General features: G+C 40.8%; 1 protein-coding gene across 3 annotated transcripts in view; it reads right to left on the bottom strand.

Moving 5' to 3' along the window:
- LOC148016281 (putative potassium transporter 17) overlaps positions 1-25,209 on the bottom strand; it is a 59,289-nt gene that overhangs the window by 24,744 nt on the left and 9,336 nt on the right. For 2 of the 3 annotated variants that reach the window (XM_087664464.1, XM_087664465.1), the window contains exon 2: positions 10,132-10,428. The exons of the other annotated variant lie outside the window; for it this stretch is intronic. In XM_087664464.1, coding sequence (XP_087520590.1) covers positions 10,132-10,407 — 276 coding nt within the window. In that variant the 5' untranslated portion in view covers positions 10,408-10,428. The remainder of the gene's footprint in view (positions 1-10,131; positions 10,429-25,209) is intronic. 3 annotated transcript variants of the gene reach the window in all.

The raw sequence follows: 25,209 nt of genomic DNA, 5'->3' as shown, positions 1-25,209 counted from the left end.
TTCTTCGATCAGTTTCATATGAATTCCTCTTTAGAGGGTGCAATTCTTGCTCATTCTCAGAAAGGGCAACAAGGGAAGGGCAAACCAAACCAAACCTCCACTCAAAATTAAAATCAAACTCAAAAGCTAAATCAATCTGGGGATTCTCAAGAAAACTCCCAGTCACAACTCAAACCTGGGTGGCAGAATGTACCTAAAAAGAATAGGTATTGTCAACATTGTAAAAAAGGCTAGCCATTTGATGACAAGTGTCGATCAAAGGCACGAGGCACAGCACCAAAACCTAAGTCTCAGACCCCCGCCCCTCAGTCGGGCAACCCCTAGCAGGGGAGGCACGGTGATGGCAAGGGGCAGTTTAAAGGTCAGACTCACACTGCCACCGCACAATCATTTCAATCGACAACGTTCTCAACTCCAAAGGGCTTGTCTGACTGGTCTGCAGAGGCCCCTATCGTCTCCATAGAGACATCAGATGCGAGTCTCGTCCACATCTGTGAGTTGCCTCCCGACGAGGTTACTGCAGAGGCCCACTCGTCACAGCCGAGCACTTCAGCTCCAGTTTGGATTGTGGATAGTGGAGCTACACATCACATGACTCCTATAGAGGACATTTTCCGTACCTGAGCCCCTGCAGACAGCCAAGCGGGTCCGTGCAGGAAAAAACTCATCGGTCAAGATTCAGGCTCAAGGTTGCATCAGTTTTGCCATTGACAAGGGTCCGGATCTGGCTTCGCTGAACAATGTATATCATGTCCCTCAGCTTGGGGTGAACTTGTTATCTGTTCAGTAGCTTTGCCAGTTGGGGCGAGCAGTTTTCTTTACAGCGACCACAGTCGAGGTCCTTGACTCTCTGACTGGTTTAGTAATTGCTCGCAGTGAGGCACAGCCTAATGGCCTATACCACATGGCACACTCTCTGACCGAGCCGACCGCCGAAGGCTCCGTGTTCCATAGCTTCCAGGCCTTACCCACATCTCGGGAGCCTACGCACAATGAGCATCTTTGGCATTTTCGCTTAGGGCATCTTGGTTATAACTCACTTTATGAGTTGTCACGCCGTGAGCTGGTTGAGGGCCTTCCACACCTGAAGCTAGCTCGAGATGTCTGTAAAGCCTGTCAGCTCGGGAAGTAGCACCGTACTCCGTTTTCTCAGCAGTCTACACATAGAGCTGAGGAGCCTCTTAGATTGATTCATGTTGATCTTTGTAGGCCGACGTCCACTGCTGCTTTGAACGGCGCGCTGTACTTCTTTTTGATAGTGGATGATCATTCTCGATACATGTGGGTGCACTTCCTCAAGCATGAGTCAGATGCTTTCACATATTTTTCTGCTTGGGTGCTGCTGGTTCATAACCAGACTGGTCGTCATGTTGGGTGCATGAGGAGTGATAGCGGTGGTGAGTTTATCTCCCACGAGTTTTCCGAGTTTCTACAGAAGCATGGCATTTCTCGCCAACTCACCTCTACCAACTCCCCCTCTCAGAATGGAGTCGTAGAGCGTAGGAACCGCACAGTCACGGAAATGGCACGCTCTATGCTGTTCGCAGCAAAGCTTCCTGAGCACCTTTGAGTCAAGGCTGTTAACACTTCGGTGTATATTCTCACAACTGGTGCCCGACTGCGGCTCTTCCTCAGAAGACCCTGTATGAGGCATTTTTTGGCTCTCGGCCTGTTATTTCCCATTTCAGAGTCTTCAGGTGTCGTGCGTACACACACACACACCCCTGATGACAAGATAGGTAAGAGTACTCCCCGCGCTAATCTCCTTATTTTTGTGGGATATTCCTCTGAAGCGAAAGCCTATCATTTGTTCGATCCTCGGACAAACAAGGTGATCGTTAGGCGGGATGTTGTTTTTTACGAGAGGGATACCCTAGGACAGCCCTTCAATGCACACACCTATCGTTCTGTTGTAGGAAAACTTCTTTGGTTAATTCACACTAGGCCAGATTTAGCTTACTCAGTTAGCATACTCACTCAGTATTTCACAGCACCTAGGATGTCACATTGGATTGCATGTCTTCGTGTGTTACGTTATTTGTGGTGTACTTTTTCTTATGGCTTGACATATGATTCTGGTTTATGTTTGCAGGGATACACTGATTCTGATTGAGTAGAAGATCCTGACACCCGGCGTTCCCATGGCGGCTACCTCTTTACCTTGGACACGGCTCCCATTTCTTGGTCCAGCCGTAAGCAAGAGACAGTGGCGGCTTCCACGGCCGAGGCTGAGTATCGGGCTCTCTTTGATGGCACCATCGAGGCCATCACTCTGAGGAGTTCACTGGCGCCGCTTCATTTTCCATGTGACTCTCCCACAGTTATCTACTGCGACAACCAAAGTGCCATTGCTCTTGTGGGCAATCCGATCATCACACCACGGACACGACATGTGGGAGTCCACTTCCACTTTTTCAGAGAGCAGGTTGAGCTAGGCACTATTTGCCTAGAGTTTGTGCCTTCATCAGATAATTTTGTAGATATCTTGACCAAAGCGGTCAACCGGCCGATTCTTCAGTACCTGCTATCCAGGATCGGCTTGGGTACACCCTCCCCTACTTCTTCAACTTGACGGGAAGAGGATGCTTCCCTCTTGCTTTCCCTTCCAGTTTGAGAGGGGACGGCTCCTACTCTTGATCGTGACAGTGATGATGCTTATAGTTTTTTAGACATTACATTCACTTATTCTTTTGTATTGTATTATGGGCATTTGTAACTTCATCCGCACTATCAGGATGACCTAATTGTAAAAGGGCACTTGGACAAGTGAGTACTTTCCCTGCGAGGGTACTGTCCCAGTGGCACCATTGCATAGCATATTGCATGAGCATGACATCTTGCATCTCCCTTTGCATTACTCTATGCATTGGCATTCTGTTCAAGTCAATATGCATCTGCGTGCATTTATCCATTTTTTGTCTTTTGGAGCGGTCGACTCTAGGATCCACCATATTTGTAGCATAACACATGGCAGTTCTCCTAAAGGCAGTTTCCCTACCCTTGCTTGCTTGCTTGATTTGCTTGTCTTGCTAAGCACACCGTTTTTTTTTTGCCTCTCACATATTCAATACATGATTGGCACATACACTCACTTTTATCATCCTTAGGCACTTATCCTCGTCAATGTGAGGAATTGGCTTGCTAGTTTTGTGAATAACTTGGGTTTAAAACTCTCTTTATCTTTACCTATCTGTCACTTAATCGGCCACTGCCCCTATATTACTTATGTATTTTCAAAACACTTTAAAAAAAAAAAAACAAAACAAAACAAACAAGTCCATTGTTGATTCCATCTGTCTTTGTAGGCCTTGGTAAGCTCTTGGGCAGCCGACGAGTACCCTTGGTCCGATGCCCTAACCTCTCTAGGGTGATCACTTGGGCTCCCTTGGTAAGATATCCATTGCCTTTGTAGTCTTAGTAGGCCACTGGGCAGCCGATGTGCACCTTTTGTCCGATGCCCTGGCTGCTTTGGGGTGGGACGCCTTGGGGTAAATCAAAATTTAGGCTGGCCTACTTTTCTCGCCCTATTTTGGGCCTGAGAGGGGGTGTTGTACTAAGAAATACACTTAGCCACTTAAACAGCCCCAAAACATGCTTATTTTAGGCTTATTTTAGCCAAAACCCTAAAACGGGAAGCGGATCGAGAAAGTTAAGTGGGAGAGGATCTAGAACCCTAATTTTCTATAAATTGGCAGCCAGCCCTCCACTCTTTCACAATCTCGTTTTTGTAGGTTTCAGGTGTTACCAGCTTGCTGCCCACACCCCAGTCACGGAGGACATCTCAGCCCTTGCTGTCCATCACTGTTCCCTACAGTCTAGCGGCTGTTTCCAGCCTTCCACATGCTGATTGTTGTTGTTTCTGCCTAGCGACTGACTATTGTTCATCTGCACTACTGTTGTACAGCCTACCACGCCAGCAAACTGCTGCATTTGCAAGCTCCAACTGCTGCCCTGACAGATTTCTTTCTCCTATCTGCAGTCAGTGCAGCCTTTCTCTCTCCTGCAAGCTATCTTGCCTGCGTTTTCAGTCTTTTTCTCTCCTGCAGGCTCCGTTTTTAGTCTTTCTCTCTCCTGCAGGCTGTCCTGCCTGCGTTTTTAGTCTTTCTCTCTCTTGCAAGCTCCGTTTCCTCACTGCTGTCTGCATCAGATCCAGCTTCTCACTACTGCGTTTACTGGTGTTCGACATCCGGAGGTTGCCTTGCTACGATTCGGGATCCGTTCGGAGTACAACACACTCTCCAACTCATTACCCCTGCCGTGATCCTAGAGATATAAGAGTTCAAGGTTCAGTATTCATTCACTGCATAGCATGTTTGCTACATGAGCATCGTTATTAGTAGTCATATCATTTCATTTATTCACTATGTTCATTGTCTTTGAGTTACTTTAACCCTAACCCTAACTGTGTTCTTTGTACGGTTTCTGTTTATGTTTTTGTGTTAGGGTATTTTTCTTTACACAGCCACCACTCCAGAATCCTTCGTGTCCTTCTTCTTGGTGTCCTTCTTGTCCTTGTGGAGGCAATCCTTTTTCCAATGGCCGGTTTTACCACAGATATGGCAGGTCGATTCTTTCTCTTTGTCCTTCTTGGATTTGTTGTCCTCTTCCTTCTTCTTTTGGTCCTTCCCCTTCTTCTGAGAGGCTTGACCAACCAATGCCTCCGATTTGGAAGCATTCTGTCCCTTCAATTGTTCCTCTTGGTCTAAGACCATAGGAACCAACTCTTCTCATCGAAGAGTCGACTTCCGCCCTGATACAATAAGAGCGGAATAAAAGGTACCGAATCATGGCGGCCACTGGGACAATAAAGTGATCACCATGTCTTCGGAGGAAATGGGCTTCTCCGCATTTTGAACCTGCATTTGAAGCTGCTGAAGCTTGTTAATGTGTTCCCAAAGCAAAGAAGACTTGGTCACGGACAGGGTCCGCATCTACACCTCCAAAGAAACCCTCTTCATCGGGGTCATCTGATTGTACATCTGATCGAGCTCCAACCATATCTCACGAGCCACCGTCAAGTGCTGATGTGAACTATCACGGCTATAGTACAAGACAGAAAAAGAAAAGAACGAATCCTGGCATTCAATTTGTCCCAATGAGACTGGGCTTTGGTCAACTCCGCATGAGCAGCACTAGAAGAGAGGTTGGACTCATCTCTCACCGAGGGCCGATTGATCTCCTCCATCACAAGCTCCGCCAAATCATAAGACTCTAATATGGCCAACATCATCACTCGCCAGATATGGTAATTGTTGCCACCAAGCTTCTGATCTGATGGAAGAGCTGGCAGGATAGGCATCTTCCGGTCCATGATCGCCTGGAACTCCATGTCAGTCTCTATAGACATCTTCACCTGCAATGCCTGCACAAACAGAAAAGAAGCCCCCTCTGACTGTGAAAACACAGCCTGCTAGGGCTCTTGTCTCCGATTCCCGAACCTTCTTCAGCCAGCCGCCGGAGGCGATGAAAAGGTAAAATCTGCACTTGAAGGCCCAAAACACAGCCTTCTTCCTTCTCTAATAGCAAAAAAACAGCAGCAAGTTCAGCTAAACTTCTCTTTTCTCCACGCCCATGCTTGCCTCAGCCTTGTGATGAGCAGCCCACCTACTCGCACTTGAACGCTGAAAAAGCAGCCTTGTGTCGCACCGAAAACTCTTCTTCAGATAGGTCCACCCTAGTCCTTCAATGCTCTGATACCATGTCAGAGTGAAGCAATGCGGAAGCAAATGACCATAACAAAGAGTGAACGAAAAGAGAGGAGAGAGAGAGAAAGAGACAATGAAACGCAGAAAATCTTCAGTGAAGAATGTTGTATAAGAATGCAGAACTATACATGGGTGCAGAGAGAATATCTACGTATATCTCCGCCTTGAAGACCTCAATTTTCATTACCCCAAGTGGTGTCTCTGTCACCAACAGGCTGTAATCTATCAAATACAAGTGATAAAAACTACTAGAAACTCAGCCTTTAAAAAGACTGAAAAGAATGTCAAAATAGGCAGGTCGGCGGCTGCAGCCGACTGCTGCCACGTGGCACTGCTGGCGTGGCAAGGAGCTGATCGCTAACACCACAATATTCATGGCAGCTCACATGGGAGTCTCCCAGAGCACTCTCTATGGCAACATCCCATAGGTAAGCCCATACTTTCCTTTTCACCAATCCCCATGGAAATTTTCTTTCTATTTTGTGACGTGGTGGATCTAACCATCCCTTTTCTTGCCCCTTGGGACACAAGTACTTGATAGGATCAAAATAAACAAAAATATTTTTTCAAAGAGAAAAAATAACAAATTCAAAGTGGCTCCATTGCCTTTTTAAGTCTTGATAGGCCACTGAGCAACTAACGAGCACCATTTCTCTAATGCCTTGGACTCTCTAAGATAACCCTTTGGGCTCTCATGGCAAGATAACCATCACCTTTGTAGTCTTGGTAGGCCATTGGGTAGCTAATACACCCTTAATCCAATGCCCTGACTGATTTGGAGTGGGACACCTTGGGCTACTTATGGTGTCATGAGGACATGTATTTTTGCAAGCCTCATTGAACATGTGGATTAATTTTTAATCACATGTTTAAGTAAATGTTGCACATGTAAGGTGCAATTGAGGTTAGTGCAAATTAATGAGCCCAGAACCTGAGGGAATTAGCAAATGTCAAAAGCAAAAGTTACAGTTAGTTATGCGCATAAATACTAGGTGATATCTAATGCCAATTATTAGTCTAAGTCATTTATTTGGCCATAAGGGTTAGTTGGTGACACTAGAGATGTGGCATTTAATGGTACTTCATGCCAATCTAATGGTCAAAAATGGCATAAGGAGCTAGTCAAACTATTTTTCTAGGCACCGAAATAATTATTATATTAGACTTAAAATTACTATAATAATGTGGATAGTGCTGGAAATTCATTTGGAAATGCTACCACTTGCTAAATTTTTCCAAAGTGAGGTAGGCTGGGAAAAACGTGGCAAAGGCTAGGAGAGAAAAAACAAAGACTTAGACAGAGAAAGAGAAATTCATTCATTCTTGCTGAAAACACATCATGAGGAGCTAAAGTAACCATCGTGAGCTAAGTTTCGGCCATTACCAGCAAGTGTTTGCAGATTTGGGGCAGCCAACAACTGCACAAGATCCTAGGTAGTTGGACGATAGCCGCAAGTTGAAGGCATCAGCAGATTTTGGGTCTCTAGGTGCAGGCAACAATATTTATTGTTGTTAGCACAAGGCAGCAGCGCATTGGATTGATTTTAAGTCATGTATTGTAACAAAACTTTGAATTTTCTCTCTCCTCAACATTCTCTCTCATTCCCCAACCATTTCACAGCTTGCTTCGAAGATCTCAGCAGTTGGACCCTTGGAAACTGAGGAATTTCAATTTTCTATGTTGTAAACCCTAATTTACAGCACAAATTAGTGTTTAGCAGTTGCCTCGAGAAGCATGCCAGACATTGAAGACTTCGAGACCTTAATTATTTAGGGATGAAGGTGATTTTCAGCTAAAACCAAGTGGAGGACCATCCGACCACCAAATTTGGGGAATCTCCACTCTTCTCGAAGTGGATGAAGGCTAATTGACTACCTAAATCAAGGGGCAAACGAGATTGACGACTTACTGGTTACTTTGGACAAGGGGAGTAGGGATACGAGCCCTCATGAGGACATGTATTTTTACAAGCCTCACTTAACATATGGATTAATTTTTTATCACGTGTTTGAGTAAATGTTGCACATGTGAGAGGCAACTAAGGTTAGTGCAAATTAATGAGCCCAAGACCCAAGGGAATCAGCAAATATCAAAGGAAAAAGTTACAGTTAGTTATATCACATAGATACTAGGTGGTATCTGGTGCCAATTATTGGCCTAAGCCATTCATTTGGTCATAAGTGTTAGTTGGTGACACTAGAAATGTGGCGTTTAATGATACTTAACACCAATCTAATGGTCAAAAATAGCACAGGGACACTCGGGAGATGAAGTGGCCTAGCCAATTTAATTACTAACTAGGCAGACTATTTTTATGGAGGCCAAGTACTTATTGTATTAATTTTCAGTAATTTTAGACTAAAAATTAATATGATAATGTGGATAATGCTGGAAATTTGTTTTTGAAAGGCTGCCACTTGTTAAATTTTCCAAAGGGAGGGAGACTAGGAAAAACATGGGGAAGACTAGGAGAGCGAAAACGAAGAAAGAGAGAGAGAATCATTCATTCTTGTTGGAAACACATCATGAGGAGCTAGAGCAGCCATCATGAGCTGAGTTTCAGCCATTACCAGCAGGCGTTTGCGGATTTGGAGCAGCCGACAGCTGCACAAGGTCCTAGGCAGTTGGGTGACAAGCATAGACTGAAGGTGTCAGCAGATTTTGGGTCTCCATGTGCAAGCGACAGCATTTATTGCTGTTGGGACAGGGCACCAGCTGCATTTGACTGAATTTTAATCATTTCATGCTACAAAACTCTGAATTTTCTCTCTCCTCAGCAAAGTCTTTCATTCCCCAACCATTTCACAGACATGCTTCAAAGATCTGAGCATTTAAACCCTTGGAAGCTGAGAAATTTTAGTTTTCTCTAATGTAAACCCTAATTTACAGCAGAAATTACAGTTGTTGATCACATTCGAAGGCTGCCTACTATGCTTCAAGATCCACACAGAGTACGCCACACTCTCTAGCTCATACTCTCTACACTAGTCCTTTAGAAAAACAAGAGTTCAAGGTTTTGTGTTCACTCTACATAGTGTTTTACTGCATTGAGCATTATATCTATTTGTTCATTCATTCATCTTTTGTGTTCATTGTTGTGTTCTAATAAGGCTGATCCAAATTTTGATCTGGAGGGTGCTGGCAAGGTCTTCGCTTGTATTTTTGTGACCAGCTTTGTCGTGTTGTTGCATGATCTTATAAGGGTAATGTTCTACAAGAGGCACATGATGCATCCATTGTGAGCCATTGCAGTGAAGGTCCTACCCTTGAGAAGCTTTCACAACATTTCTATGGATGCCAAGCATGCTAGACCTTAAAACTGGACAACCAAAAATTGGTCAGACAGCTATAGACATTTCTATGGATGCCAAGTATGCTAGACCTTAAAACCAGACAACCAAAAATTGGTCAGGACGCTACAGCCATTGCCAATTCCAGATTTGCCTTGGGAAAGTGGTTGGTAGTGAAGAGTTGTCTTGGATAGGACATTGAAGTGGCTTTAAGGGTCAAAGTGAGGAGTGAAGATTTTGAGTTACAGCTGTCAGAGCCTAAGCCCTATACAAACTCTAACTACCATAATAGGATCTATTTAAGCCTTTGATTTCTCTTATCCTCCTCTCGGGTTTTGCAGTTAGGACCTAAGCTTGTACCCTGACAACATTATTTTGATGGCTGTTGTTGTACCGGATTTTGGCAATAGGTAGTTAGCTGGGTTTTGGCAAAGCTCCAATGACATGTTTGAAATGCAATTAGATAGAGAAGACCTAAAGACATTGCATTTGGCACTATGATAGGCCTCCACAGATCTGGGCAAGTGCCCTCAAATTTGGTCTTGGTACATTCGGACAATGAGATGTAATGAGATTATAGAGCAGGAGCACGTGCACCTCTCCACTTCTGAGATGTTAACATATATACGAACAAAGATACATTCACATTCTCAAAGGCAAACCAGAGAGATCACAAGGTGATCCAATCCATGAGAGGCATGAGGCTTATCTAGACACTCACAATTCTAGCACCTTCTTCCACTTAGGAATACCCCATATGCTTTGGTATTATAGACCACCAAACTATATATTTCATTTGTTTTGTGTTAGACATCTCCCTCAAGTAAATAGCCAAGGAGTTGTGTTGTTGTTGACCCAAATGTTTCTTTTCTATCAGGTATGTGGGATTTGGTATCATGTACATACCTTAGTGATGATATTCACAAACATGCCATCAATAGAGTCTTCTTTCCTCAAAAATAAAAGTGCCTTGTATCTATAATAAAGTATGCATTATCATTAATGTTACTTAGAGTTAACAAAAAGAAGAAAGATTGCAATACCAAGCTAAACTAAAACAAATACAATTGCCATATAATCGTTAGCTAAACAATTTGAAACAAGAAATTGGTCACTCTTCTGATGAAATGCATGCCTTTGATGTATTGAATGAGAGTGGCCATCCTTTAGATATAATATCTGAAATTGAATGTCGGAAGTTTCCAATATAACTGTCTCTAGTAAGACTGTCCTTCGGTTTTTGAGAATTCAAATCATTTGTGTTTTCTTCCTCCAATTCCCCCATGTGACCCAAAGGCTGGGAATTTTGCATATTTTTTTCAATCTCTGAAACCTTTATGCCACAATCATCACCTCGCACCTTATATCCAGAAGTTTCAGCTGCTTCCAAGGGATAAGGTTCACCATCCATATTGTTTTTCTAACTTGGTCACTATCAGCACAAGGAGCGTAATTAATAGAGAACATGGTATTATATTTGACAATTAAGTTCCTAATAAAAGGCTTTAACAGTTTATATGCCCTGTAAAGCTCCCTTACTTATCAATGTGTAAAAGTTCCAAAATTGTACTTGATTAACAGCTACTTTCAGCATTTTCTGGTAGAGTATCCCACATGGTGTGGATTGCTCAGACAGAGCTAAGATCATAAATCCAGTTGGGGACATAGCCTAAATGCCTATACGTTGTAGACTGGCATCATTGAACTTTTTATATTAGTGAAAGTCCTTCCCTCCACTGCTCTACCACCCCCTCTCTTTGACAGCAGAAGATCTGTAGGTCCCATCTCATATGCCATTTGGGTCATTGGAAATGATTGCTCCCTTTCTTCCTCCTCCCACCTGCACTCTCCCTATAGAAGTGATTTACTTCAAACCAGGTTTTCTTACCCATGAAACATGTTTTGTGGAGTTATAACAATTATTAAGACTATGGGAGATGCAACTAATTATATTCATGATTTATTAGAGAGTCATAAGTTGAGATTTCTTTTTTTTTTTCATAATACACTCAAGTTTTCTCAAACCTTGTGATCAGATGTGTATGTGGGATGTGATATTTTGTGACTGAAGAAATAGAGGATTGTAATGAAACAAAATATTCAAAATCAAATGTCCTGAGGAAGTTACAAAACTATCTGAATCTAGAGAATTGTAATGAAACAAAATATTCAAAATCAAATGTCCTGAGGAAGTTACAAAACTATCTGACTCAGAAGGGGTTGCAGCCTTGTCAGAGCAGAAAGATAAGCACATGCCTCCACCAAGATTAATGCACCTTACCTAGCATAAAGCAGAAACAGCAGATGTATGCTGACACCATTCATGCCAAATGTATCGATGAAATGACTGGTTGTGACTGGACTGCTAAACAGCAAAAGAGTGCCAAAGTCACAGGTAGCAAGAAAGGCCTTCTTCTACCTCTGATTCATGCTCGGAACTCCCTGTAGTCTTGCCCATCTACCTCTGAGTGTATATGACCCTTTACAAATTCAAGAGAGTCTCTACAGTAAATACATTCTGCTCCTCTATGGCATGGCTACATCTCGCTGTCTGAATTCAACAAACTATGATATGCAACCATCACATATACTACAATCCCTTAATTGAATAATCCTTTCTTTTTCTCAGCAACCCCATTTTAAGCTGAGTTTTTTGGAGAAATTAACTCTCTTTTGATGCCATGCATATCACAAAAGCTCTAAAATGCATGAAAGGGAATACTCTCCACATCTGTAAGCATATTAGCTTCTTTCATGATGTGATTTCTGTATAGGCCAAGAAATTTTGTAATACCTCAAAGACATCACTATTTTTATATAGGAAATCTTTCCCAATGGCATTATCAATGTAAGTAACAAAGTAAGTTTCTCCAACCTAAGCAACCACCCTAGGCATAGGTCCACATATATCACTACATACAAATTCCAAACATCTGGGCCTTCAAGTGCCAACATGTGAAACTTTAGTCTGTTTGCTATATATGCAACATTTATGTATTCCAGGAAGACCAGAAAAGTTAAAAGTAGATGGTATGTAACAAACCTTTTGTATATCAATTATTACCAAAACATATTGGCTCAATGATTCCAAATCAATTTGATGCTCATGTACTTTGAAAGGCGATTTGTATTATTTAAGTATTTTAAGATATCATTAAATGTTCATCTTTCTAGTTAAGGGTGACCAATGGCCAGAACGCCCTATAATTATGCTTGGGTCATCATTGACAAGATACCCAACAAAAATTAAAAGTTTTAGTTGAGCAGTCAGATTGACCAGAAATCTCAAATGACCAAGTCTTTTACACTTAGATAGTCACATTGACTAGAAGCCTATATAATGCGTAGTTTCAGAAAGTGAAACTAGATGTTCATGATCAAAGAAACAAACCATGAATACCTGAACCTATATAATGAAGCTCTCCAAAAGCTAAATTTGGCAATTCCTAAGATTTAAGAGGTTACTATCTTTGGAAGTTGCTCAAATTGAAATTTTGTTTGCATCAAAGGCTCCGCAATTTCGCAAGGAATAATTTTGTCCTCAACAGCTATCTCAAATTCTTAACCATTTGAGAGATTTTTATAGTAGAAGATTTGGAAGCTTCTTTCTCTAGAAAAGTGACATGTGGCATCTAAAAGAAGACGTGTCATTTTGAAGAGACAAGCATCCCTACACTTGTCATTTGTCGCCTCTACTTTCCACTTTTGAGCACCCAAGCCCCACACCTATATATTGGAGGTATCTCTCTTCATTTGAAACAAGCTCTCCTACTGAAATTTCGGCCACATGCTTTGTGCTCTCCTATCTATCTCTCATCTAAGAAACACTTTTTACTTAGCTTGATCTAATTCAAGTACTAAAGAAGAGAATCAACTTGCTACCCGGACTTTGCAGAAATTAGAGAATCAACTTACTGTCTGGATTTTGTAGAAATTAGGGTTTCAAAACCCTAGTTGTCAGAATTGCAACAAATCAACCCTTTTGTATATGGTTTAAGCACTTGGTTCCTATGGTTTTGTTTCAATAAATTCCTGAAAAAGAGCAGCAGCAGGTTCCTCTCTCAACACGGTGTCGACTCCTCTCTCTCTCTCTATATATATATATGCGTGCGTGCGTGCGTGTGTGTGTGTGTGTGTGTACACACACACACACACACACATATATATATACACACACACACACATTTATTTATTCTCTATCTTCTAATTTTTCATGGTGATAATTGATCGAGTTGGTTAAGTTCAAAGTATTGTCATTCTCACATTTTTTCCCGCACTTACATTGGTATCAGACCAATGGCTAATTCTTTGCAAGAACTTTTCTGGGTGACAAGATCTTTGGATCCAATTTCCTCACCATGTCAATAGGCGAAGAGGAGAATTTTAGTGAACAACCAGAAGGCTCTCGACACTCTATATCCGTATACTTCTCTGATTTTGAGAAGATACAAAGATACAAGGAGCTGAAAACTCATCCAGAAATTCAAGCTTTGATAGAGAGAAGGGCTAAAGCACGGGCTGACGCGAAGGTCTTTGAAGATTTCCTTACCAAGAAGGCTCTCGAGACACATGGTATTATGGCTACGAAGGCCTACCTCAGCATGAAAGGCATCAACTTTATTGATGCAACTAAGTCTACAAAATGTAACATATCACCTATTCGTTCAAGGATCCACCCAAGCGGTGACTTATAAGTCTCATTATACACAAGCTACCTCCTCTTGTCCCAAGAATCCCTCCATGGAGAAAAGCATGGAGAAAGTCAAAGAACCAACTATTTCCATGGTAGCCGAATCTTCAAAGATGCTTTTAGCAAAGGAAAACGATGCTAAAAGAGGCTTCAAGCCTGGAGAGAAGAGTGTCAAGTTTGATGTTTTCTATAATAAAAAAGATTCTCAAAAAGATGTGTCTTTTACTAGACAATTTTATACTACTTTTGATGGTGAAGATTATACAGAAAAATAAAAAATTAGAATGGTTTAAATGCATCTAAAGAATGCTGCTTTGAATTGGTGGCTCAAAGTTGTTCAAGAGGAAAAGAAACCCAAGTCTTCGAAAGAGTTTAAGGAGATGTTCAACAAGAAGTTTTTGCCTTCATCCTTTGAAGCTGATATGCAACAAGAATGGGATGAGCTATAGCAAAGCCATGGATACAATGTTGAAACATATATCAACAGGTTTACAATCATTTCTCTTAAGTTTACATCTCTTAATGAAGTTCCTTCCAATATGGAGATAAGAAAGTTTATTCATGGATTACATCCGACAGTACAGCAAGCTATCAAAATGACAAAGCTTGATACTTTGGAAGCAGCCCAAGATGCAACCTTAGAAGCTTAAGGATTGCATATGCCATGGATGCTTAGTAAAACCTCAAAAGAAGAACCACAAAGAAAGAATATCAAGATGTTTGACCAAAAGAAGGATGATAAACAAGAACCAAAGCATAAGGATGGAGGTAGACCACCTTTGCCATCTAAAAAAAAGCTAGCATATCAGCAATTAGCAGAATATACAAGAGAAGGATGATGTTTCTCTTGTGGAGAAAAAGGACACATGGCTAGTCAATGTTCTAATAAGGCAAAGAAGAAAAACTAGCCCCAAAAGACACCTCAAGCAAATGTTGTACCTAAGGAATCCTTGCAACAAGATAAAACTCCGTCAAAGAAAATGAAGCTTTTTATGACTTGGGGTAAGATTGCTAATCAACCTGTTCTCATTCATTTTGATATAGGGGCTACATATCATTATATTCATCCTCGGATTGTTGAAGCTCTATATCTACCAAAGGAGAGGTTTGGATCAGGTGTTGCTTTTTAAGAAATGGAGTCTAAAGTTACTCTCATTCTTGGAAAAGTATGAATTGAGATAGGAGATTATGTAGATCATGAGAGTTTTGTCATGGGAGATCTTGGTCATTGTGTAACCAGCCTTCCTCCTCAGATAGGGTGGTAAATCCTTGATTACAACTTAATTACAACAGCAAACAATAAATGCAAATCTGAGAATACGAATTTACCTACTGATCTTGGACAATGCACACCCGATTGGCCCCAAAATTGGCGCTCCTTTTTCGGTATTTCTTTAGCTTTATTGAAGAAAAAGTTGATTTACAATGGGATTCTCCCAATCCCTTTCAGCATTTCAACTTCCCTTGCTGTCCAAAGTGACCAGCAAGTCTTCAATCTATTTTGCCCCTTGATTCGGGCACTCAATTGGCCTTCACCCACTTCATATACGATGGAAATGCCCCAAATTCAATGGCTGGCTAGTCCTCCTCCTGAATTCAGCTAAAATTCACCTTCAACCTTGTTGAATCCAAGACTTGGAGCTTCCAATTTCTGGCACGCTTTCCAAGGTAGCTACTAAACCCTAATTTATGTTGTAAATTAGGGTTTGCAGCAAAGAAATTTGCAATTTCTTAGTCTCCAAGGGTCCAAATGCTGAGATCTTCAAAGCAAGGTTGTGAAATGGCTGGGAGATGAGAGGGAAAGCCGTAGAGAGAAAATTTAAAGTTTTGTCGCGAAGAATGACTGAAAATCAGTCAAGTGCAGCTATTGCCTTGCCACAACAGCATGTAGATGCAAAGAACTGAAGAAAATCAATCATTTACTACTGCTGCCCTACCTCAACAGCCTGTGGATGCTGTCTCCTGCTGTTGATTGGTCTTCTTTTGCCCCTGGCTATCTCAGAAGGTCCTCCAATGGCTGCAAATCAGACTAGCAGTCCCCCCTCCCTCTCTCTTGCAGGCTGAATTTATAAAAATTCCTCTTCCTAGCCTCTAAAGACGTTTTTCAGTCTTGCATTGGCATTTTTGATAAGTGACAGCCTTCTCAAATGGTTTTCCAACATTTTTCATAATTAAATATTAATTTTCAGTCTTTAAATACTGAAAATTAATCTAATAATTATTTTGGTGCCCTGAAAAACAATCTGACTGGCCAATAATTAAATTGACTAGGCAACTTCCATTCCCAAGTATCTCTGTGCCATCTTTGACCATCAGATTGGCATTAGATACCATTAAACGTCACTTCTCTAGCGTCACCGACTGACACTTATGGCCAAATGGATGACCTGGCCAACAAGTGATACCAGATACCACTAAGTACCTGTGCGGCATAACTTATAGCAACTTTTGCCTTTGACATCCTGTGATTTCTTCGGGTCCCGCGCTCATAAATTTACTTTAACCCCAGTTGCACCTCACATGTACATCATTTACTTAATCATGTGATTAAAAATTAATCCACATGTTAAGTGAGGTTTCAAAAATACATATCCTCATGACACATTGCGATGTTGTATTAGGAATACCTTGGCATAGAAGACTAGATCCAACCATTGATTGGAATCAAAATAAGTTTAGATTTCATTTTTCAAGGATAAAAACGTACATTTTGCTGTTAGAGCAGAAGAAAACTCTATTCCTATCTTATTCCATTTACAAATTTGTAAAGCGATGAAAAATTCTATTTCCTCGCACTTGATTTTTATTAAAGATTCTAACAAAGAGTCTAAAATTGAAGAATCCATCTCGGATATGAATGAGAACCGAATGAGTTTCTTGAAGGAGTATGAAGATTATTTTGCAAACACTTTACCTGACAAGTTACCACTAAAGAGGCCAGAAGATCATCACATTGATCTCATTCCTAGAAGCTCACCTCTAAATAGGTGGCCCTATCATGTGAGTCCAATACAACAAGAGGAGATCATGAAGCAAGTGAAAAAGCTCTTAGAGAAGAGTCTAATAAGACCCATTTCCTCACCTTTTTGCTCTCCAATCCTATTAGTATAGAAGAAAGATAGATCTTGGCACAGGTGTGTGGACTAAGGGGCCCTCAACAAAATTACAATTCGGAATAGGTTTCCCATTCCAAGAATTGATCATATCTTGGATAGATCGGATGAATTCAAAGTATTCAATGGGATTGACTTGAAGAGTGGCTACCATTAGATAAGGATTGCTCCTCAAGATATTCATAAAACAACATTCATGACAACTTTTGGTTTATATGAGTTTCTTGTGCTACCATTTGACCTCACCAATGCTCCTACAACCTTTAATAGAATGATGAAAAGAATCTTTTGTGCACATCGGAAGTTTATAGGCACTTTCTTTGATGATATATTGGTTAATTCAAAAGATGAAGATGAGCATAAGCAACACTTGAAAATAATATTTCAAGAACACCGCAAACACAAACTTTATATCAATGGCAAAAATAGTGAGTTTTTCCTAGAAGAGATTCACTACTCGGGCCATATTGTATCCAAATATGGAATTCGAATGGATACGGGAAAAGTCGAGGCTATTGTAGAATGGCCAAAATTGACTAGTATTCATAAACTTCAAAGTTTCTTGGGATTATGCTCTTATTACAGAAGATTCATTAAATGATTTGCAGTGGTTGCTAGACCATTGCATGACTTAACCAAGAAAGCAGTGGCATTTCTATGGACCAAACTAGAGAAGGAAGCTTTTGAAGTTCTAAAGTTCTATATCAGCAAAGGACCTATTTTGATTATATCTAATTCGTCGAGATATTTCTTTGTGAAATGTGATGCTTTAGGAGACTACATTGGTACAGTCTTAAACTGAGAATGGCATGCAATTGCTTATGCAAGCAGAAGGTTGCAAAATGCAAAAAGAAATGCTACTACCTATAAAAAGGAGTTAATGGTCATCATTCAAGCTTTAAAAGATTGGAAATACTATCTTTTAGGTGAAGTATTTTTTATCAAGACAGACCATGATAGTTGAATACATTTTCTCAACCAACCAAAGATTTCTAAAAAGCATATTCAATGGGCCAATTAGCTCAATTTAACTTTCAAATACTACATATTCTTGGAAAGCAAAATATTGTAGCTAATGCCTTGTCAAGAAGACCTCAAATTCATGTAGTGTCCATGATTCATCATACAAATTTCACTAGTATAAGGAACATGTATACTTCTGATTAAGTTTTTAAAATCATCTGGGAGAATTTACAACTTGGTAAAAGGGTAAACTCTTATGTTATTAAATATGGGTTTCTTATTATGGATAATAAGCTATTTATTACTAAAGATTTCAAGCCTAAAGTAATGGAAGAATATCATGCGGCACCTTTCATGGCTCATTATGGTATTCTAGCCACAACCAAGGCACTTGAAATATATTTCTTTTGGCAAAGTCTTCGACGAGACATTGAGAAATTTATGTCTTGTGTGCCAAAAGATTAAGTTTGATCGCCAAAAGCTTGTAGAGCTTTTGCAACCATTACCAAATTTGAGCCAACCTTGGGAAAGCATTGCTATGGATTTTATTTTTGGCTTGCCAAAATCAGTAGACGGCAATGATGGCATATAGACTATTATTGACAGGTTTAACAAGCAATCTCATTTTATTCCAGTCAAGAAGACTATCAAGTCTCAACATATAACTAGAATATTTATTCAACAAATCTTTAAGTATCATGGATTACCACAATCCATTGTGGGTAATAGAGATCCACAAAATACTAGTCTCTTTTGGGGAGCTCTTTTTGAAAATTTGGAGGCAAAACTTAACTTTTCTTCTTCTTATCATCCTCAAACAAATGGTCAAAGTGAGATAGCCAATCTCATAATATTGTATATGCAAAATTGCTATTGCCATGAAGCTAACCAACAATGGAAAAAGTATTTGCCTTTGGTAGAATATGCCTATAACAACACAGTTCATACTTCTACAGGTAAAGCACCATTTGAGATTATATATGAAAAACCACTCTTATTACCTACCAAGAAGGAGATATTTCATGTCGATGAATTCCTGCATGATATGAATATAGCATTCGCCCAAGTTAGACAAGCTATCCAAAGATCTCAAGAAAAACAAAAGAAAGTAGCAGATAAGCATTGAAGGTAATTGATTTTACAAAAAAGAGATAGAATGTGGCTGAAATTTGACAAAGCTCATCCAAAAAGCTCTAACAAGCCTTAATCACAAGTCACTAAACTTGCAGCAAGAAATTACAAGCCATTTCAAGTCACTAAAAAGATTAATGATGTTTGTTCTATCTTCTGAAGCCTTATGAAGGGCCTCCACCATTGGAACCTGTAATAGAAGATCCATTTGAAGTAGATGAACAAGAGCAAATACTTCAACCAGAGTAAGTAGTCTTTCATATGATTAAAAACGAGAAAGAAATATTTCTAGAAAATTCCTTTTGAAATTTAAAAATTACTCTCATTTAGATTCTAAATGGATACCAAAAAAGCATTTTAAAGACTATTCAGAAATAATTGCAACTTATGAAAAAGCTGTAGGATCAAAAATACTTTAAGAAACGTATTGAAAACAAGACGGATTTCAAGAGGGAGGGATATAACAAACCTTTTGAATATCAATTCTTACCAAGATATATTGGCTCGATAATTCCAAATCAATTTAATGCTCATGTATAATTTAAGTATTTCAAGCTATGATTAAATATTCATATTTCTAGTTAAGGGTGGCCAATGGCCAAAACGTCCTATAATTATGCTTGGGTCTTGTCATTGACAAGATGCCCAAGAGAAATTAAAAGTTTTAGTCGGATGGTCAAATTGACCAAAAAGCTCACATAACTAAGACTTTTACACTCAAATAATCACATTGACTAGAAGCCTATATAATGATTGGTTTCAAAAAGTGAAACCAGATACTTATGATCAAAGAAACAAACCATTAACTAGTAAACCTATATAATTAAGCTCTCCAAAAGCTAAATTTGGCAACTCCTAAAATTTAGGAGGTTACTATTTTTCGAAGTTGCTCAAATGAAAATTTTGTTCGCGTTAAAGACTCCGAAATTTCGCAAGGAACAATTTGTCTTCAACAGCTATCTCAAATTCTTAAGCATTTGAAAGATTTTTATAGTAGAAGGTTTGAAAGCTTCTTTCTCTAGAAAAGTAACATGTGGCATCTAGAAGAGGACATGTGTCATTTTAAAGAGACAAGTGTCCCTACACTTGTAATTTTCAACAAAGACTTGTTATTTGTAGCCTCTAATTTCCACTTTTGAGTACCCAAGTCCCACACCTATATATTGGAAGTCTCTCTTTTCATCCCCTAGCGGGGGTCTGGGGGCAATGCCTCCGGCCCGACGGTAAAGGGAATATTTCCTGGAATATTCCCTGGCCGACTAGTGGAGGCTCATATGGTAGGTCGGTCATGCCAACCTAACCACCTTCATGGGCTATAAAAGCTAAACCCCTTCACAGCCGTCGATCATCCATCTTTCACTCAATCAGAGTTGTTCCAGCTAGCCTTAAGCTCTTCACCTATCTTCTGTCTAGATCGCCATCTAAGCTTCACTGTGGAAGCACATGGGTGGACAGAGCCATCTCTGTATCAGTTGTTTGGAGCTAAAGAAATTTTCTAATTCTCCTCTTATCTGTTGTGTACTCTCTATCTCTATCTCTTTCTCAGATTCTGTTTGCTGCGCCGTGTAATTTTTACAATTTTATATATATGATTGAGCTGCAGCACTTTGAGACATGGGTGTGGTGTTTTACGAAACAACTTGCAAAACCAATGGCAGCATTTTGCAGAGCAGACTGAAGTATTGTACTTTAAATATGGGTAACTGAGGCATTTTGCAATCTATAGAGATTTTGCATTGGGATTAGAAGGTCACAAATTGCATGATTTTGCTTGAGCTCAATATCAGCCCTCACCCTTGATCAGCATGTTGTAGCTTTCGACTCAGGCAATCCTTTCAAACTTCCACAGTCACAAGAACTTTTTGTGGTGTAGAGCACATGTTGTATTTATGGAATCACTGAAATGGAAGGTAGATAACGAAGAAAAGCTCGAAACAGCATCAGTTGTATCTCTGAACACACTGAATTTGAAGCCAGAAAGTAAAGGATACCTCAGAACTACAAACTCTCACTCTAACCCTTAATAGCAAAGGGAAGAAACACAATGCGCTGAAGGAAAAATGTGACTTTAGATATCTAATAAGAGTACAATCACAACTATAATATGTACATACATGTGCCTCTCTAGATGGGTGGTCAATGTGTCAAAAGGTGGGAACTAAGGACAGAAAAGGCATTGCCAGAATGGAGCTGGACACAAAAAACTATTGGCTAGAAGTCACCCCTCTCAAATCCTGAAGGGTTCCAATCCCAAGTCTGTAAAGCAGTTGATGAAGGGCGCTCCAAGGTAGAGACTTTGTAAAGGTAATATCTGCATTTCCCAGATAGGGCAATACTCCAGGATGATTACTGCTTTCTCAACCTGCTCCTGAACAAGGACACCAATCTTATTGGTCCTTAAATGGAAGAACGAGTTCTCTGTCAATGCCATGGCACTCTAGCTTTTGATGTAGAGTATATTGCTGTTCGCAAGGATAGCCCAACTCATCCAATAGCTATCTCAGATACAAAATGTCTTCACCTCTATATTGAGCCTGCAACCCAAGGTTGCTTCAAGCTAGACCAATAGATCAAAGCTAGAATGAGGAAGAAACAAAATTCTCCATAAGATACCCTTGTGCTAACTAGTACCTAATCACAACAACTACATCCTTGTAGATACTACAGCACTCTCATAATGGATCCCCAATGAGTAGGTGCAATGCAGATATCACAGCACTCTCAAACCAGCCTGTCAATAAGAACAATGAGGTGAAAAAGAGAACTGACTAAGCACAAATACTGAAAATCATATATTGGGATGCGTATAGGGGCCAAAAGGTGCAAAGAGCAAACAAGCTGCAAACACCCCGTAGCATCAACTAGTACAAAACTTGCTATTATGATGCATAGGAGTAGTCAACAACTTGCAATCAAACATGTCAAATGTCGTTAACAGCTTCAAACAATACTTCTATTGGGATAAAAGCAGGTCATGCTCAGGTTGAATAATCTCCATGCTAAGAAAATAATAAAACAGGTGTAAATCAGTCATCTCAAATGTAATTCTCAATTGATACATGTAACATGATAATAGCCAGCTTAGCTGTGTAAGAACCAGTAATAATTCCAAATTATCAATGGAAAGATCGAATAGTGGAGAAAATCAGTAGCTAAACAATAGAGATTTGTGTCAACATGGTTCCTATCAAAACCTTGTGAGATAAAGAATGTGAGAATCTTGTGGCACCATGCTTGAATGCCTATTTGAATACTTCAGACCATATGAGGCCTTCCACAAGTGCTAAACTCTATCCCCACAATAGTATATCCCTTTATATTAAGCTTAAAAGGTGCATTACACATTAAACCTTCGTTAGCTCATCAAACAGCCCCAAAATTCAAAATGCACCCAATGTGTTTCAATGTCCCATAAGCAAACTCCCTACTTTTGGTTGGTTCGTCATGTATCAATAGGGAGTCTATGGGTTCAGTTGCATCCCAGTCTATCCCCAGCTCATCATGGCATGGTTGCCAGCTCCTCCTACCACTGCCATTCATTCCTCATGACCTCCAACTGCTGCCATGGACATTCTTCAGCTGCCCTTCCATCCTCGATGGACTGTGTTTGTCTCCAACCAGCTGTCACCAGCTCCTCCAACCCCTATTGCCATCAACATCTGCCTGCACTTTTGCTATTGAGCCAATCCTTTGACCTGCTGGTCATCATCAGCAGCAGGTCGTTTTTGGGTTTTCAGTATTTTTCTTTACCAATCCCTACTTCGGACTGGTGGTTACTACACTCAGGGTCCGTCTCCGATGAATGACACACATTGACCTCCTTCAACCCGCTCCCACAAGAGCCACCAGCTGTTGGACAACTCTCAATTTGGGCATTCATACATTTTCATTTTTTTATTAATTCATTATTCAATTATCTTCATTTTGCATTTTCGTGTTTTGTGTTTTTGCATTAGTGTTTGAGTTCACTGGTCATACACTCCGTATTTTCTTTTGCAAACCCTAGTGCATCTCCACATGGTATCAAAGTCAGTGCTCTTCCAAAGAGTTATTTGAGGCTATCGTGCTAGTGCTTGGTTTGTTCTTGACTACACTACACATGATGTGCTGACTCATGATGGCTGACACCATTCCATCTTGGGATCCTCTAATATTCTCTTAGGTCACTACTCCAATGGAGGCTTTGTTAAGGCATTATGTTCTTGATTTGGAGAACAACACTACATCATCTTCATCTACTAACCTTTCTTCTAGGGATCATCCCCACTAAAGCCCAGCTCTTCTTTGTCTCATATTCCTTCACAAGGCGCACCTCAATCAGGGCACTCCACTAACAAGATTGATCATCTCTCACAAATTTGTACTAGTATGGATTTGAAGAACACTCCATGACATAGATGCTCCAAAAGGTACTCTATGTTGAGCTAAAATATGCATTACTTGCTAATTAGCCTCTTAAACAGCCCCAAAACACAGAGTAAAACCCTAAAACGGAGAGCGGTTCAAAACGGGGAGCGGTTCGAGAAAGTTTAGTGGAAACCCTAATTTTTGGGGCGCCCTTCCACATCTATAAATAGACAGGTTGCCCCCATTTAGCTATCATCCTTGTTTTGCAGATTACACCAGTCCCCACACCCTCTGCTGCTGTTGGCGCCCAGTTTACAATCTGCAGCCCACCTCCATCTGTTGTCCAGCCATCATCGACTGCAGCCACATCATCTTCAGCCTGTCCATTGCTGTAGGCAACAGCTCTCAGCTGTTGGCGACTGCTCCAAACTGTCCCAAACTGCTATTCAGCCTGCTGTCCATCATCTCCAAGGTCAGCCAGCCTGCATTTTCAGCATTGCAAGCCCTAACACTCTCAGACATTGTTCCAGTCTGCTGTTTACAGCAGACTGTGCACAGTGCCCTTGAGCACACTATACACTCTTACATTCATTTACAGCATTCATTCACTTCACAGTTGTGTTCTCTCTCTCTCTTCTTCTGTTTGTGTTTGACTTTTGAGTTTTGCGTTTAGGGTTTGAGTTTTGAGTTTTGCATTTAGGGTTTGAGTTTTTCCCTCTGTGTCTGTGTCTATGTCTTTGTGTTTCTGTCGTGGTCGTACACTCTGTGTGTCCTCAGTGCAAACCCTAGCACTCTTCTTAACATGGTATCAGAGCCGGTGCTCTTGTAAAGAGTATCCTGTGGATATTGTTGAGAGCTAGTCTTTATGCAAGGCACACAATACGACTCGTAACCAAATCACAATGTCCTAGACACCTTCTTCTCCAGTTCCTATGATGTCTTATCAGGCTTCTCTATCATTGGAGGCCCTGAGACGGCTTTATGGACTCGGTGAGGAGGACCACACTCCACCTTCACTAGATTTCACAACATGACAGAGGAGGACTTTGAGGAGTACTATCGCAACAAGTACGGTGATGTTTACACCCCTCCTACTACTTTTGCTACCACATTTGGACCGGTTGGTGAGACTGGCCACCTCTCTGATCATGGAGGACATACGGCATTCAGAATGTCTGGCGATCCATCTTCATCATCTCCGCCATGTCCAATGTTAGGTTTGTACAATTCTTTTGTGTTGCATGAATCAAAACCCTCGCCTATTTCTTCTTTTGAGGTACAAGATCCGGATGGCTTTGCGTATGTGAACTTCAATAGAGGAAGCTCACGAAGCAAACGAAATTCAAGTACATCTACAGCTTCTGTTTCATTTGAGCATATTACACACACTTCTCACTTCCCTCCCATCCCACCCTCTTCTATATCACACCTTGATCATCTCTCATCATCTTTCCAAAATATTGGATTATACTCCACATCTGCATCACACACTCTAGGGGTTGGATCTACCATCTCCGCTCCTAGTACCTTTTCCTTCTCCATCCCATTCTCTACCTCTTTGCACCATGGTACTTCCTTAGGGGGAATGCCACCCTTTAACACAGTGCCTCTCACCTTTCAGCAAATGAGCACATCCATCACTCCTGGGTTGACTATGATGGGCATCCTCCTCACTATCCCCAGCTTCACATCTCCCATGACCACTCACATGCAGGGGTTTCCATCCTCAGCTTATGGTGCGTCTTCACACTCTCCTTGGGTTACACCTACGCAAGGATTCCCATCTTCTGCTCCCCGTGTTTCCATCCCACCTCCTTGGGTTCCTCATGTGGCTACCATGCCCATGCCTAGTCAACCCATCCCTACCTATGGATCCACCTTGCACACTACCCGCATGCCTGGTGGGCACTCTGGGGCCCATTCCCAAGTGTACTCCAATCCCCCATCCTACCCCCACTACACTTTTTCA

The sequence above is a fragment of the Lygodium microphyllum genome, chromosome 23 (genome assembly GCF_053477565.2).
Source record: "Lygodium microphyllum isolate KBCC chromosome 23, Lygodium_microphyllum_v1.1.10, whole genome shotgun sequence".
In the NCBI taxonomy this organism is placed as follows: Eukaryota; Viridiplantae; Streptophyta; class Polypodiopsida; order Schizaeales; family Lygodiaceae; genus Lygodium; species Lygodium microphyllum.
This window is presented reverse-complemented; position numbering and strand designations above follow the sequence as displayed.